General features: G+C 43.2%; 3 protein-coding genes across 3 annotated transcripts in view; all 3 read right to left on the bottom strand.

Annotated features, from left to right (window-relative positions):
- The window catches only part of Grin3a (glutamate ionotropic receptor NMDA type subunit 3A), a 188,710-nt gene that overhangs the window by 4,052 nt on the left and 168,518 nt on the right, over positions 1-16,140 (bottom strand). The window contains exons 7-8 of the mRNA XM_075967224.1: positions 5,018-5,182; positions 3,586-3,662 (exon numbers count right to left, since the gene is read on the bottom strand). Of these exons, the coding sequence (XP_075823339.1) occupies positions 3,586-3,662; positions 5,018-5,182 (242 nt within the window). The remainder of the gene's footprint in view (positions 1-3,585; positions 3,663-5,017; positions 5,183-16,140) is intronic.
- Positions 1-16,140, bottom strand: part of Aldob (aldolase, fructose-bisphosphate B) — a 150,153-nt gene that overhangs the window by 129,782 nt on the left and 4,231 nt on the right. The window lies entirely within an intron of this gene.
- Positions 14,765-15,277, bottom strand: Ppp3r2 (protein phosphatase 3 regulatory subunit B, beta). The gene has a single exon (XM_075968058.1). It carries the CDS (start codon positions 15,275-15,277, stop codon positions 14,765-14,767), a length of 513 nt encoding a protein of 170 aa, XP_075824173.1.

Below are 16,140 nucleotides of genomic sequence, written 5' to 3'. Positions count from 1 at the left end.
GAGTCCCCTTCTGTCCCGCAACCCCATCATCTCCATCTCCTATGTGAACAACAGAGAACTAGTTGTGTTTGTAGAAATGAAGTCACCAAGCCATGAGTAGACTGCTTGCTTAGAGCACAGTGGGGAAAATAGGAGCCATGAACTAAATTGAGTCTCACCAGGCCTTATGTTGCTTTGACACAGGAATTGATGTCTTCTGGTGAAATGAGAAATGGTGCATTGTCTTATGAATTATTTAAAGTATCTCTCTCTGTGTGTGTGTGTGTGTGTACACGCGCGCGTGCTTCCATGAGAGAGGGAGCTAAAGAGAGATACGAATATGTAGGTGGACAGGTTCATTGAAAGGTTAAACACATGTTGAGGCCATAACAAGATATCCTGTGTTTTCCTCTATCACCTTTTACTGTATTATTGCTTTAGACAGGGTCCACAAACTTATCTCAGAATCTGCCTGTCCCATCCCCCAGTGCTGGGGTTACAGGCACATGTAGTCATGTTGAGCTTTAACTTGGGTGATGGGGATTCAGCCAGGTCCTCTTGCTTGCAAAGCAAGCACTCTTTCTTGCAGAGCCATCTTTCCCACACCTGGGTACATTTTCATACCCTACCTTCAAGCAGTGCTCAGAAAGCAGAAAGCAGTGCTGCCTGGAGATGTCCTATGGCTATAGAGATTAATAAAAGTGAGAAATCTTTGTTCAGATGTAGTACTCTGAGCCCTGGTTTGTTATTTTATGGCTGACTTTTATCCCTTCTAGGCTGTACGGGGCTTTAGGGAGAGTAAAGGCGTATTAGTGTTTCTCACTACAGGGGTGGTTTTGTGCAGATGGAGAATGACAAGCTTGATGCTTGAAAACAAACAGAAATAAGAACACCCTTGATCCTTGCTGAGGTGCCGATGACCTGAATGGATTTACAGTTCCTTCATGCTTACATATATCACTTGCCACTATCATGGACACATGGCTGTAGGGTGCTGGATGGATATGGGAGGGAGCTGGGCAAGTTTCTAAATACACCTTGACAGCTGGGTGCAACGAGAAGAGTATCTCGCTGTAAGAATAGTTTAGTCTAAGAAGTATGACTGCCAATTCCTTTTCGCTCTGGAGGAGGAGGAGGAAGATTATGAGCATGTGGTACAGCACAATAGGAAACCCCTATTAAATCCCTGTGTTTTGTTCCCATAAAACTGAGTCAGCTTTATTCCTGAACTCCTAATTGCCTGGGAGAGTCAGAGCGGAGGCCCTGGAGTTGGAAAGACATGGGGAGAGGAAATGAACTCTGGAAGTAGTTACATAGTTGAGAACAAAACACAAAGACTTAATAGGATGGTTCTGTGTTGCTTTGCTCAGAAGTAGATTGCCAAGGAGGTTTAATCCTTCATTCCATGGCCTCTTTCCTTGGTGTATGAGGTCTAGCTTATAAGATTGTTGGTTTGAAGAAAGGTCTCACTCTGTAGCCCAGGCTGGCCTGGAACTCATTATATAGTCCACATTAGTCTTGAGCCAATAGTAATTCATTTGCCTTCATCTCCCAAGCGCTGGAATCTACAGTCAAAAGCCACCCCCTTGGCTCTGGTCTCATGATTTGGTTTGGGTACTAAGAAGGCTGAGAGGTTTCAAGACTATACTTCTAAGGACCCTGCACATTGTCATTCTCAAATCTGTGCAGATACCATGTGAGTCCTCATTGACCTGTTGATGGGTGGCAGACATGGAGAAGGTTCACAGGCTTCCTAGTTGGCCCAGCAGAGGACAATTGATTAGACAGTCCTTAGCTGCTTTCTCCCACCCCCCTCCCCAGTTCCCCAACCTGGCTACCGATATCTGCATGAGCCAGCTGATCTATAGATGAGTAAGAAATTCACTGTTGGTAGTGAGTATTGGCGTGACTGCTCACACAGCAAAAGCTGAATAAAACTTGCCCAGGGCATTAACACAGGCACTGCAAACTTCTTGCTCATTCCTTACCTTGTTGGAGCTCTAGAAAGCCCTAGAGCTCACTTTTCCTGTGTTGTGTTCCGGGGGGAAAGTGCTACAGTGATTCTACCTCAGCCACTTCCCTGACCTTAGACTATTAGAGAAGATATGATTAGATAGATGCTTCCTTCTGACCTTTAAGTTTTCACATTGAGTAAATCATGAATCACAGATGAAAACTCTCTTGAAATATCCATTAACATGCATTAAAATTCGACTCGGTACCATGACCTAGGATTTCGCCAAGCCACTAGTCTCATCATGTTAGTCTTTCACTTACCTGACCCTCCAAATTCATGCAATAAATACAGAGAATAGAGCAGGATGTCTTCAAAATGGCATGGACATTTGCATTTTCTTTCAAGAGCGGAAAGAAAGGCTGTTCTAAGTCAGGAAGCCTAACTCTAGTACTGTAGAATGACTGACGGTGAGAAAACACCAAGAGTCGAGTTGTCTGCTCCGTTTATTAAGCCTCTCTAAGGTAACGGAGAGAGTAGCTGTGACCTGACTCGTCTGTAGCGTGTCACTAGCAGACTTGCACTGCCAGGGGCTACCATACTGACAGCCAGATGATGGGTCATTCTGTGACCGGGAATGATTCTGACAAGTTAGATACAACCCAGAGAGCAGGGACGAGAGCAGCCACAGAGGAGAGCCAAGCTAGACGAGAATCCTGCTGTATACCATTTTCCTTCTGGACAAATGAGAGGTGCTAGTGTCAGATTTTAAACTACCCAGAAATCCCAGCTTTGAGCTAATGATGCGCCACCAGTTCTTAAAGCCAATGCCCTCCCTCAGGTCTCGGGGAATGCGGGAGATCCAGGAGGGCAGCCCCGGGCAGCTGCAGCCGAGGCCAATAAACAGCGGACCCTAAGTGCTTCTGACATCTTCAGTCACCTTGAATAAGGACACAGACATCCATGTTCTGGCTGTAGTGAAGGTGTGGACCTCTGAGGCATTTAATTTCTTTTCCTATTAGTGAATACCTTATCTAAGGAGTCATGAGAGTGTCGGAAAGTGGACTTAGTAGGGCATCTCTGTAGCATGCTTTGCATTTTTCCAGGAGTGCTGGAGAGGTGAGAAATTGAAACATGCCTGGAAGGCATTCCAGGTTGGGGAAAAAATGAATGCCTGTTGCACCCACGCAAATCACTGCACATAGACATAGATATACACTGAAATGCAACCTAGGCAAAATATGGGCAAGTTTAACAATGGAGGTAGGGACTACAGAGCCTGGCGTCTGAGTACAGCCCCATCTTCAACACTTAACAATATGTGTTACTTGTGTCTCAGACTCCTCATCTGTGAAACAGGTGAAAAGGTATCCACTCCCTAGAGCTGTTATAAGCTACAAAGCAGATAGTCAGCTCAGTCCTGAAATCAAAGCAAAGGTCTAATAAATGCTAGCAAGTATTTGTTTATTTTCTGTTTTGTTTGGTTATAATTGAAAATCCATAATTTATATTGATTTTGTTTATCAATAGATTTCTCCAACTTGGTCTGAATACTTATTTAGAGGTAACTTCCTTTTTGAATATGGGGTATCATTACGTGATCACATGTCTAAACTCTTATTTTACCAAGGGCTTTAGCTTTGACCTCTTACCTCTTTTCCACACGCTTTGTCTTGAAACGTGGCTGCTTTTCTTCTACAAATGACGTGTTTAATGCCCTGTGCAATCTCTGGTAGGAAAAACAGATTCATAGAGATCATTTGGAAAGTGTATCAGGGGGAAAAATAATCCCTGCTTGGGGTCTGACAGACCATATCTGGTAACTACAAACCATGGCTTCTTTAACCCAAATTTCAGGCATGCATGAAATTAGGTCAACATTCAGTAACACATCACAAGGTAACAAGGATTCTAAGTTATAGCTTGTTATTTCTAGAAGGAGGAGAAATGCTCTGGATGGTGAAATGGTATGTGATAACAAGGATTCTAAGTTATAGGTTATTGTTTCTAGAAGGAAGAGAAGTGCTTTGGTTGGTAAAATGCTATGTTATACAAAGAAGTGACAACCGGCAACTCCTGTGTGGTACAAAGCCTTGTACAATTGTCAGAGTTGAGTCAAAAGCGACCAATCCAAGGAAGGAAAGCGGGCCTCCTGGGAGTTTAACAGTATTAGCATACAACAGAGAAGATCACTTGTCTGCAGGCTCCAAGGAGACCAACGATTTCCCAGAAAGTATGAAGAATGGGGTTCAACTGTGAGAAAATTATCTGTCTAGAAAACAAACACAAAAATAAAATGAATGATAAAAAAAACCCACACACACGCAGAGCAAGGCAATGAGTAAAAGAAAGGGTAAATGGCAAAATCAGAAACACATTCAGCCTCAACTTCAAGAGGTGAGGCAAGTCATGGAGTATCAGGATGCAGAATGCAGAAGAGACCCCACACTGGGGAGGTGGGGTGACTCATCCACCTTACATGTTCAGATGAAGTCGGGTGATATGCTAAAGTTCCTCCATCTGATTACACGCTCTGACTGCAGCAAGGATGCACACACTGGTTTCACAACAGCTGAGTTGTGCAGAAAACTGTCTGCATGGTCTTTAATTATCTTTGTAAATTAGCTGTTAGTGTCTGTCTTAGAAGAGAAGACTTTACTTCCATGAGACATGGCCTCACACAAGCAAGCCTCAGAACTGCTGACAGAAAAACAGATCTGAAAGCAAATGGGAACTTGAGACTCTTGCTAGCTTTCGCTTTGGCAAGGGATGAATCTGTGGGGAATGGACTTTTCATATCGTCTCTTCATCCCAGATGATCTTCGTTAAGTGAAACTGGGTTTGAAGCAGTTACATTGTGTCTTCTGTGGGCAGCGCTAGAGTTTCAGGAAAGGAAGAGACACCACAAGTCCTCAGTTTATGGGTAGGTGGGTTAGTGGGATAAAAGGCATTAGGACGCTGAGTGCCTGACCATCCCTCTCTTGGTTTCTCACCATTTGTCAGTTGACAAACTCCCCTGGGTTTTTACCTCTCCGGGAATCCTTACGTACAGGAGCACCAGCACAAGGTTCCTGCAGAACTCACCTGACTGGTGTGCAGCCAGTATTGCAGCTTAGATTTGTTTTTGATTCGTGGTAGCAGCAGTCTGTACACTATGTGTTCACCAATGGTTGTCAAGATGGAGAGACCAAATCCGATGCAGAGCAGCACGAAGAGGCCCGAGAAATGCTTGATGCCCATTTGCAAAGTCTGTGGTAAAACAGGAGAGACCGTGTCACGATGCCTGCAGCCGGGTAGTCGGCGGCGGCTCTTTTGGATTCAGTTTTACTTTAACTGGGGACCTTTCCCCCCTGGGTGAACACCACTCTACCCTCCCACGAGGGACACACTCTGAGTGACTTCAGGCTGCTGCTAAGCACAGTCGTCACACATAGACCTCCCTGTGTGTCCCTCCCTGGAGTCGTACAGAGGCTTTGTGTCTGGACTATTCCCTTTCTTAGAGGCGGAGAAATAAAGAACTGTAACAGGTGGATTTGTGAAGCACTTCACTGTTCACAGAAAGAAAGAACCTCTTTCAGGAGCTGAGGAGGAATAGATTTAAGGAGAAAAGCGCATGAACTGAATAATCCTGTGATGGGGGAGAGTCTTCTGTTTTGTGTTAATTTCATTGGTTAAATAATTGGCCCTTTAATAGGACATAAAATTAGGTAGGTGGAGAAAACAGAACAGAATGCTGGGAGAAAGAAGCTGAGTCAAGGAGTCGCCATGATTCTCCTACCAGACACAGACACAGGTTAAGATCTTCCCTGGTAAGACACCTCGTGGTGTTACAGGGATATTAGAAATGGGTTAGATCGATGTGTAAGAGCTAGCCAATAAGAAGCTGGAACTAATGGGCCAGGCAGTGTTTAAAAGAATACAGTTTCCGCATAATTATTTCGGGGCATAAGCTAGCCATGTGGGCGGCCAGGTGCCCAGGACACAGCCCCGCTGCTCCTATTTCAACAATCCTGGAAGTTTGATCTGGCAGGGAATGCCTGGACCCTGCAGTTCAATGCCTTAATCTAATAGTTGTGGAAATAAATCAGTAAGGTATTGACAGTTGCACCAGGCCCCAAAATGGGACAGCTGTGGAGAAGAAGGACAAGAAGCCTCGCTTGCTGGCTTTTTGTGAGGAGTTTTGCGGCTTTATGAGGATACGTGCCATGGAAAGTTCTTTTGTGACATGTTAAAATCTTGGCTGGTATGTTGTTATCATTAATAATTAGTTAGTGCAATGTATTACTGCTATAGATCGAGAGCCAACAGGGAGGCTTGCTGTTGGGTTTCATTCATGTCAGCAAGTGTTCAGCAGAAACTCTAAAATGAGCCATACTTTTAAAATAAGGGACTGTCAAGATAAAGAAAAAAATGTAATTCACACTGGGTCTCCTTTCCATTAAACACATGGGCAAGCTCTCATTTTTCCCATATTATCCCAATAATTAATAAGCTGTGTTGAGTTTATGTATTTCTTTATTTAAAATTCCTTTATGCCTACACAATACTATGCTAACAAAAGATTTTTATTTGATTTTATGTCATTTTATGTATGTGAGCGTTTTGCCTGCATGTATGCCTGTACGACACATGCAAGTGTCCATGGAAGCCAGAAGAGGGTGTTGGATCCCCTGGAATGGAGTTAAAGACAGTTGCTCACTTCTACATAGGTGCTGGGACTTGAACCTGGGTCCTCTGGAAGAACAACACTTCTTCTTAACTACTAAAGCCATCTTTCCAGCTCTTTATGTTTATTTTATTTATTCACTTACTTTTTTATTTTTCAGGACAGAGTTTCACCGTGTAGTCTTGGCTGTCCTCTGTATCTATTTCCACACTAGATTTAATAGGCATGCCAGCGCCTGCTTGTGTATATTGATATGATGATCTTTAATACCCTTCTAAGTATTAATTACCTCCATTTCACATTTGAGGTGCCTAGAGATTAATTATGTCTCCCCAAATCCAACGCACTAGTATGTGGGGGGAACCAGGCTGCAGATACGGGGTGACATCTGTGCTTTTTGTTAATCTCTCTTGCAGGTATCCCCTGGTATCTGATTTCTCACCATGCAGTCTCTATAGCAACCTGCCAAATTTTTTATTAAAAAAAAAAACCCTAGCATTGGAATTGAAAACCCACTAGAGTTTACCTATGAGCATCAGCCGGAACGTTGTGTCTGAGTCTGAGTGATAAGACCTAAGGCTGAAACTGTAATTCAGCCCCTTTCTCCTGGGGCCATTGTGCTTGTTAGCTTTTGTCAATCTGATACCAAGTAGAAGTACTTGACGGAACCTCAACTGAGAAATTGCCTCCACTACATTGGCCTGTGGGCAAGTCTATGGAGGCTTCTCCTAATTAATGATTGACTATGTGTGGTGCCACAGCTGGGCGAGTGGGTTGTGTAAGAAAGCGAGCTGAGCAAGCCATGGAGAACAGACCAGCAAGCGACTTCACTTTGTGTTCCCTGCCTCTGCTTCTATGTGAGTTCCTGCTCGGACTTCCCTCAGTGGCACGAAAAAAACCCTTCCCGCCCCTAATTTGGTTTTGGTCAGTGTTTGATCACAGCGATGAAAAGCAAACGAGATCGGTCATGATTTTTAAACATGCTATGCATTTGTTTCACACCTGCACCCCAGCAGTAGAGCACTTGTTTACCATATATAACTCCCTGGGTTCAATCTTTAGTGCACAAGATGAAAAATAAAGCAATACATAATAAATAGCTGATGGTAAAGCTTCAGGTCATGCAGCCGTCCTTGGTGGATTGTGATACCACAACCCACACACTGTGTGCTAGGAATGTACACGCATAGCTGCCCAATAGTATCTTCATGATAGTTAGGAAATGCAATTCTTCTTTTGAATTAAGCGGCAATATAGTTTGCGTTTTCCTATGAGATGAATGCAAAGGCTGCCACCATTTGCAAACACTGGTCTGCACATTTCCAAGAACAAACTGATCCAGGTAGAGAGATGCCTGTACTCACCAAATGTGTGCTGTCTACCCAGACCATTGGTGCTTCCAGGAAATGCAGACTTTGTTGGAGCCCAACTCTGTTTTGAATCTTGTTTATATGGGGACACTTGGATCAGCTGTCGAATGGTTGGATAAATAAGTAATTTCCAAGCCTCCAGCAAGGAACGCAAAGAAAGTATTTCATTCATGTATGTTAATGGCTCTCCCATGCAACTAATCCTTCTTCCCATGCACAGGCTCTCTCCAGCACTCAGCGAGCACTCTGGCTCATCCCTCTGCTTCTCTAGAGTTGTCGGTAGCCACTGTTCCCAGTTATTCTCCCCTCATTCTGACTGGGACCCACACTAAGTCAGGTTATAGTCCAGCTGCATCAGTCACTGAGAGTCACCTTATTTGTTATCTGTTTTGATTTTTTTCCACTTAGTTTTGGGGGTACTTCTCTCCCTTGCTTCCTCTTCAGTCCCCATTGTGAATCTTCATCTTTCTGACTTTAATTTATAGCACGGTTTCCATTCTTTGCTATTCTCATTTTTTTTTCATCCAGATTTATGGCTTCAAATGCCAATGATATACAAATGACCACCAAGAATTAAGGACTTCATTCTTCAATTCCCTACTCAGACTATCTGGGTATCCCCAAATATACACTGAACACATTAAAAGCAAACTTCCTTGGATAGAGGTACCCTACGTGGATGGATAATGCTATCAGAAGCCATGAGCTTGGAAATAAAAATCCCAGTGTCAGACGTGGGATACATCCCTTTGAGTTGTTGGTTAAAAAAAAAAAACCCACAAAGTCCTCCCCGAAAATACAGGTTATTGCCATTGCTCTTGGTTGCTCATCAGAACTAGGTGATAAGATCCTGTTGTCAAATACACCACACACTTTGGTTTCAGGCTATAGAGAAATCAAATTGAAGCTGAACTGGAAGCTTACTCCTTGCTGACTAGCTTCGATAGTTCTAGAAGGTGCTATGCAGGCCACTGAGAGAGAGGAAGGACTAGAGCCTGAATGCTATAATACTGACCTGCTAGGTAAGATGTGCCCATTGGTGCAACAATGGCGTGACCATTAGGGAGTAACTGTTTTCTAAGTGGACTTGAAGCTGTCTGCACAAGAGTAACGTTTGGTACTGTAAATCTGGTCAAAAACCTGTGACTGAGCCGTTGTAAATCATAAGAGGCCATCTACTGTTGCTGTTCTGCTAAGTGGGCATGTTGATAAACTGTCATCTTAATATTTATAGTTTTGATTTTCAGCCTTGGTCAAGGAAGTTTCTGCTTGTAGTAGATGCTGGTTAAGACAGAACCAAAATTGGTCAACGTGCTAAGAACACTGAGTGTTCATCCCTAACTGGGATATCTTTATCACCCTCTCAAACCTCTAAAAAACATAACAAAGGGGGAAATGGAAAACAATGTAAGGGCCCGAGAGTGGAGAGGAGTGCTGTGATGGTGACCTGTACAAGACTGAGCCCGTCAACATTCCGTCATGGGTAAGTGAAGAACTCACAAGGCCCTACCCCCATCTGAGCAGTTTGATTTGAGATTGCTATATCCTTTTAATAGAAAACAAACACTTTATTTTTGAAATAGTTTCATTTTGTAGCATAAGCTGGCTTGGAACCCACTGTGTAGTTCAAACTGGCCGTGAACTCATGAAAATCCTTCTGCCTCAGTCTCCTGAGTGTTGGAATTATAGGTATGAGCTACCATGATTGGTCCCATACAATTACTTTAAAATTCTCTTTTCTCATCTGAACTAAGAACATTGGCATATATATTTTCTAAGTGGTAAGCAAGTACATACTGTGTTTTTTATCTAAACAAGTCTTTTCTAAAATAATACTGTCCCCCAGGCAGTGGTAGTTCACACGTTTAATCCCAGCAATCAGGAGGTAGAGGCAGTCAGATATCTGTCAGTCTGAGACCAGCCTGGTCCACAGAGCAAGTTCCAGGATGGCCTGGGCTACATAGAGAAACCCTGTCTTGAAAAAACAAAAACATACCTTTAATATTAATTTCTAAAATCTATTTATTAACTTCAACAGATTAAATCTATTGCCTCTTTTATTATACTTTACTACTCCCAAACTGTTAGTTGTTTTATGATTATACTTCATTATATATGATAAATATTGCTGCAGTAAAATAAAGCCCTTTCAGAAACGTATCATTTTTGAATCATTGCGGTAAACACTGCCATGGGTGCGGTTGCCAGGTCAACGGCTATAACTATTTTGGTGACTGGTGTCTGAAATGACCCTTAGAAACGGGCAGAAACCATCTTGGTGCCACCAAAGGTCCAAGATGCTGCAGAGCTCCAGATCTGCATAGCTTCGCCAACCTTGCTGTGTAATTAGATTTTCCTGTTTTGTTTTTTTTTCTTTCTTTCTGGTGTTAACATCAGAACTGGGACCACCTGTGTGTTGGGCAAACATTCTACCACTGCCCACACCCCTAGTCCAGTTTGATTTAATTACTGCAATTGTTGCTTTTTAGATGGTTGGATAATTTTCCATACTTATTTTTCCTGATTTTTGTGTAAATCATGTTTGCATTTTTCACATTTTATGCATTTTAGACAGGAGACTATAAAAAGCTATTGACCTTTCTTAACGTTTTATGTTTTTCCACTTTAAATTTTACTATAGTACCTATTATTATTATTATTGTATTTAGTCCATGGAAATTTGAAATTGACTGCACGCATTTTGCCCACCCTAAATTCTTCTGTTGTTTCGGTTGTCTTGAGGAAAATGTTTTGTGCTCAGTGGTGATCTGGGGTAATGCCTGCCTTCAGTCCATCTTGAGTTTTTTATGCTAAGGAATGAGAGAGCTGCGTTAAGATTTCTTCAAGACTTTAATTTGTCCCACTACTTCAGAGGCTTATACCCTGAAAGGTCACTTCCATTGTAGGATGGCCTACATTTTTTTAATAAACTTTCAATTTTGTTTAGAATCCTTGGATTGTGTGTGTGTTCTTTACCTGCTGGGATCAAAGGCATGCAGCACCATGCCAGGCAATTGTTGGGCTTTAAAAAACAACGGCAAAACCATGTTTTTAAACCTCTGTCATCAACAACAAGAACACACATTTGTGGATTAAATTTAACCTGTGAACTGTCAGAGAACGCCCTCCCATCTACATAGCTTTACTATGGAGCTATGCACTGCTATCTTTATTATAAATCATTTAAAGGTGTTGTGACATAGTTTATGAGTCATAGTCACTGGCTACTAGCATAGGTAATCCTGAAGAGGATTCCAGGACCTGGGAATACAGCTATTGGTAGAATGCTTGCCTAGCACACATGAGAGCCTGGGTCCTATGCTTACTATCCCACCCTCTCAGTCCACTGCCAAATACTCGGTCTAATTCTCAAACCATCAGCTACCCTCCTGCACCTCTATGATATTTCTATGATTGACTTGGAATATGAGCCAGTTGTGCTGAGGACACTATTTTTCCTCTGTTTCAAAAGGAGCATCTATCTAGCGACTTGGAAATGATAACATATGGTGAAGAGCAGACACACTCCATTAATACAGAATCATAACAATGTGTTGCTACTAATGTGTGTAACTTTGGAGCATAGTGCTATTATCAGTTTAATTTAAATATGCTGACTTGTTTCTCAAGCTAAGATGAAAGTGGAAGGTAGTTTAAAACTGTCCCCAGGAGCTGGGGTGATACTTTAGTAATTGACCTGAGTTCAATTTTTGGAACTCAGGTTCAATTGCCAGGCATGGCGGTACACACTTGTAATCCCAGAATGGAGAAGATGGAGACAGGGTCTCTGGAGCTCACTGACCAGCCAGTGTAATCACAGTAGTGACCCCAGGTGAGATACTCTCTTAAAACACAAGGTAGATGGTTCCTGAGGAGCAACACCCAGGGTGGACCTCTTGTCCTCACATATATGGCCGCTTTTACACTTGTACATGCATGTATATACACACTTGCACACACACATACAATTGTTAAATATGCCTATTTCTTTGCGATGCATAAACCTGAAGAGGTCTGAGTCTCTTGCTCCTTGACAGGCAGTTAGTTTGTTAGTTCTTGTCCTCTCCTCTTGTGGAAACTGGATTGACCAGCCTACATTGATACGATTATTAAGAATAATTGGACACAAATGAACATAGTAACCGTAAGAACAAGAGGGATTTAATACGGGAGAAAGGAATCTTGGTCTTTGTAGTCTTTTTCCAGCTTCGTATCCTTGGACAAGATTGCCCGTGTCATTCATCAGGCTGAGATGATGGCACCACCTTGGTGCTGATCAGATGATGTAATGAGAGTTAGGTGCTCATTACCCCATCACAGTAACTGTTACTATCACTCCAACGAGATACACGGAACTGTTTTGGAGAAATTGGCAGTGAACTGAGAGAAGGAACATTCTAGCTTGGAGGTAAATATGGTCCTTTTCCCCAGACATCTAGCCAGACCTTTCCTCTTCTAACACCAGAAACAAGCAGTCAGTTCAAGGTTATTGCCACAAAGTGTTGGGCAGCTACGGTATGTAGATGGTTGAACAACTAACTTAATCCAGCTACTCCAAAAAACTGTTAAATATGAACAGTTAACCGAATAAAATCCTCAGTCGTAATTTAAATTTTTTTTTTCTATTTGAAACTGTTCATTTCCAGAGTGATAACATCTATCATCAGAGGATCTGCTTGGGTTATGCTCAATATTCTTACTAAAATTTCCTCTCAAAGTCAAACATGTCAGGCTAGGATGAAAGACTCTCTTTGAAGTGTTTTCTAGTCCTCAAGTTGGGAAATCTGTGGTGTGATCTGCACACGCGTGGCGAGGAGGGCCTTGGCATCTGTTCCTATTGTTTTCTTTCTGGGCCAAAATTACATGGATGTCCAGCTAGGTTTAGAGTGGTTGTGGCAAGGTGTCAAGACTTGAGGATGTGAAGGTCCCAGTCTCTTTTCTACACCGATCTTACAGCCAGGGAGGGAAGTTAGCAGAATGAGCGCTTTACAGGCTTCACCTCTGAACCTTCAGGGTTAATGTGGATGGAAAGACCCAGAAGCTAACTTGTCTTTATTATTCACCCAGTTAATAAGCGGTCAGGGTGACACTGTTCTAACTGAATCCATACCCTGGGGTGTTTGGGTCTCAAAATCTTAACTATTGTGAAATGGGTTTGACTCCAATGCCACAGGGATGGCATTATTTGTACAACCCAAACATATATTTTATGATGGAAAAGGAGTTATAGAAGTGAGCAATTCCTAACTCTGTGGTTTCCAAGAATAATATGAAAAGTGTTGCAGTATGCCAGCAATGAAATCTGTGGATCCCTACCTCCCGAGACTAATTGGCAACTTCTTTAAAACGTAACAGTAAATCTAAAATGGTTAAGGGGTGTCCCTCAACTGAGTAAGCACAGTGAGAGTTTATTTCATTGTTACAATATTCTGCGTATCAGGCAGCTCATTATGGGGAGTAGTCTGTGAAGTGGCAGATGCTGGGGTATGGGCTGCACCTGCCCTTCCAAAGACACCTTGTACTCTATGAAATGACAATAGTATAAGGGGTTTCAGGGAGCTAGTGACATTTATGGGGACAAACAGTAGTGTTAAACCGACTCCAAAACAGAACAGGGCTTGTTCTTTTCCATGAGGTACTATCTACCATTGCTGATCTCAGGCTACTGACAGGACCTATGTGAATTGCGGAGAAAGGTGCATACCATTGGACCTTGTCTAGAATCAAGTGTCAGCACATCCTTGGATCCTAGTCTAAGTATTCAGGCATGGGGAGCTCTGAGTTGAATGTGACAGTGGAGGAAACCTTCCTGAAATATGACAGCCTTTGATTTTCTGGCAGGAACCAATCAGATTCTCAAAAGCAAGCCAATCAAGTGTTGCCAGCTTTCATTATGTTTGCCAATCTCTGCATTTCTCCTCACACAGAACAAAAACATTTCAGCATCCAGGGAAAGGTCACCTCAGCCTGAATCTGCAGATTCTGCCCTGGAGGAAAATGGGCTCTGTCTCATTCTCCTCAACTGGGTGAGGTGGGATGAAAGGGCTCTTGTTGGGGAGGATGTTGCCTTATCTGACCAGATTCCTGCTTTTTTTTTTTTTTTTTGAAAATCTGTCGTTCTTAGACTGGTGGGCTGGCCATTTGGTCCAGGCTTAGCTGTTCTCTGGTGAACTCAGCCTGCTTTCAGGCAGACTGAAGCACTGAGATGGAATCTTCCCATTCAACTCCTAGCCCTCAAACATGCTCAGGGATTTCTGAATGATCGTGGAGAGTCAGGTGCATCCTGTTAGGGAGGTGTTTGTGCCCAGAGAGTGACTAAAGGATGCTAAGCAAAGATAAATATATTTTTTGCTGGTTACAACAGGAAGTTAACAATTTGGCAAAAGTCTGAATGCCTCAAGTAAATGGAGAGAGTTTCCTAACACGCCATGAAAGTCGCAGTCTTCTCCCATATACACAGCCTTGAGGGAGAAAGGCAACGATGTACATTTTCTCACGTTTAAGCTTTTAGTTTTCTTGACCGTGATCTCTAAAACAAAGAAAAAAGCACTTATGAGAATCATTTGAATTTCCAATTTTTCTCCCGGCTCCCCCTTCGTCTGTAGTCATCAAGAGTTGAATTAATAATACTGCATGGATGGTAGAGGCAGAGAGAAACACTTCCGGGTTAGCCAGAGAGATAGTAGCTAGATATCTTGAAGAGATCTTGAAAGAGAAGAAAGCTAAATACGTTTAATGGAGCCCTTTAAGAAACCAAACCAAACCAGACAATTGAAAAAAAAAATCCCACAAAACTCACACAAACACGACCAACTTCTTGTGTATCTCCATATTTCTGACCACATCACAGAACTCCGGAAAGGAGATCCGGCCATCACCGTCCTGATCATGGACCAAGATGGTTTTGTCCACAAGCTGCTGCAGCTGCCAGTCCTTGAGGTTGTTACCCACCATCATCTTCAGCACTTGGAAGAGCTCCCCGTTGGAGATGTAGCCATCTTTGTCCATGTCATAGATTTGGAAGGCGAACCTTAGCTTCTGCTCTTCGTCGCCCTTGACGCTGAACTGCGAGGTGCCCACGATGAACTCGTGGAAGTCCACTTCCCCATTGCCATCCGTGTCGAAGATGTCGATCACTCGACCCACCAGAGGGTTCTGCTGCAGCTCAGGCAGCGACATAAACTCTTCTGTGCTCAGGGACCCCGATTTGTCCAAGTCCATCTTCCTGAAGCTTTTCCACAGCCTTCTAATCTCATCGTGGTCGAAGTTGTTGCCCATCTCGGAATGGTTGCTGGCCTCGTTTCCCATGGCGGGGGCAGGAGGGCTGGCAAAGCCAGGAGGAGGGAGGAGACCGCAAGGCAGAGAGTGCTGCCGTTGGCCAGTGCAGCTCGCGAGAGAGCATGCGCGGGAACCAGAGGTGGGCAGCAGGGAGGGAAGGTGAAACTTGGTGAGGACAGCAAGTGGGGAGGATAGACGCTAGAGGAGCCTGAAGAACGAACTGGGACTACCCAGGAGAGAGATAGCTGCCATTGGGCCGGCCTCTTTTCTAACGCAGGTCTCTCTTAAAATTTCTCTCACTCCTGGAAATTACTTTCTCTTTCATCTCCCTTTCCTAAGAAACGTGAGCCCTAAGGGAGCTAGGGACACATTTAGATAATTCACTGTGTTATCCCCAGGAAAAACTGCATAGCTTGACAGATAATATATACATATCAGACATATGTTAAACCACTGACTGAGGGTAGCATCAGACTGCTGCTTCCTTTGCAGGCCTGGTGTAAGAGTCCGCTAAAATGATGGTCCAAGCATTGATATAAAGTGAATTCTCCATAATTCTCCCTGGGGGCAGCCAGACTGACATGGACGTCTGTCAGGAACCGAGGCTCAGAAGATTCCCAAGAAAAGGAATTTCTTACTCAGATTTACAGACACCAAATACTCTCGAGAATTACAAAAACTTCTTAATTCAGAGCACTTTCAAAAAATAAAAAATAAACAAAACCCACTGTTCCCAAGAACAAGGCCTCTGTTGCCCTGTGATTTGTCTCCATGCCTGTGCGGGGGCTGACTGTCCCACAGAACACGTTTGAGCCTTTGGAGAGTGTCCAGGGAAGGTCTGTGTGTGCCGAGAGTGGCAGCTTATATTTCTCATCTTTCTCCTTCCATCCCGC

Source organism: Microtus pennsylvanicus, chromosome 3, assembly GCF_037038515.1.
Source record: "Microtus pennsylvanicus isolate mMicPen1 chromosome 3, mMicPen1.hap1, whole genome shotgun sequence".
Taxonomy (NCBI): Eukaryota; Metazoa; Chordata; class Mammalia; order Rodentia; family Cricetidae; genus Microtus; species Microtus pennsylvanicus.
The sequence above is the reverse complement of the archived record's forward strand: the minus strand, read 5'-3'. Positions and strand labels throughout refer to the sequence as shown.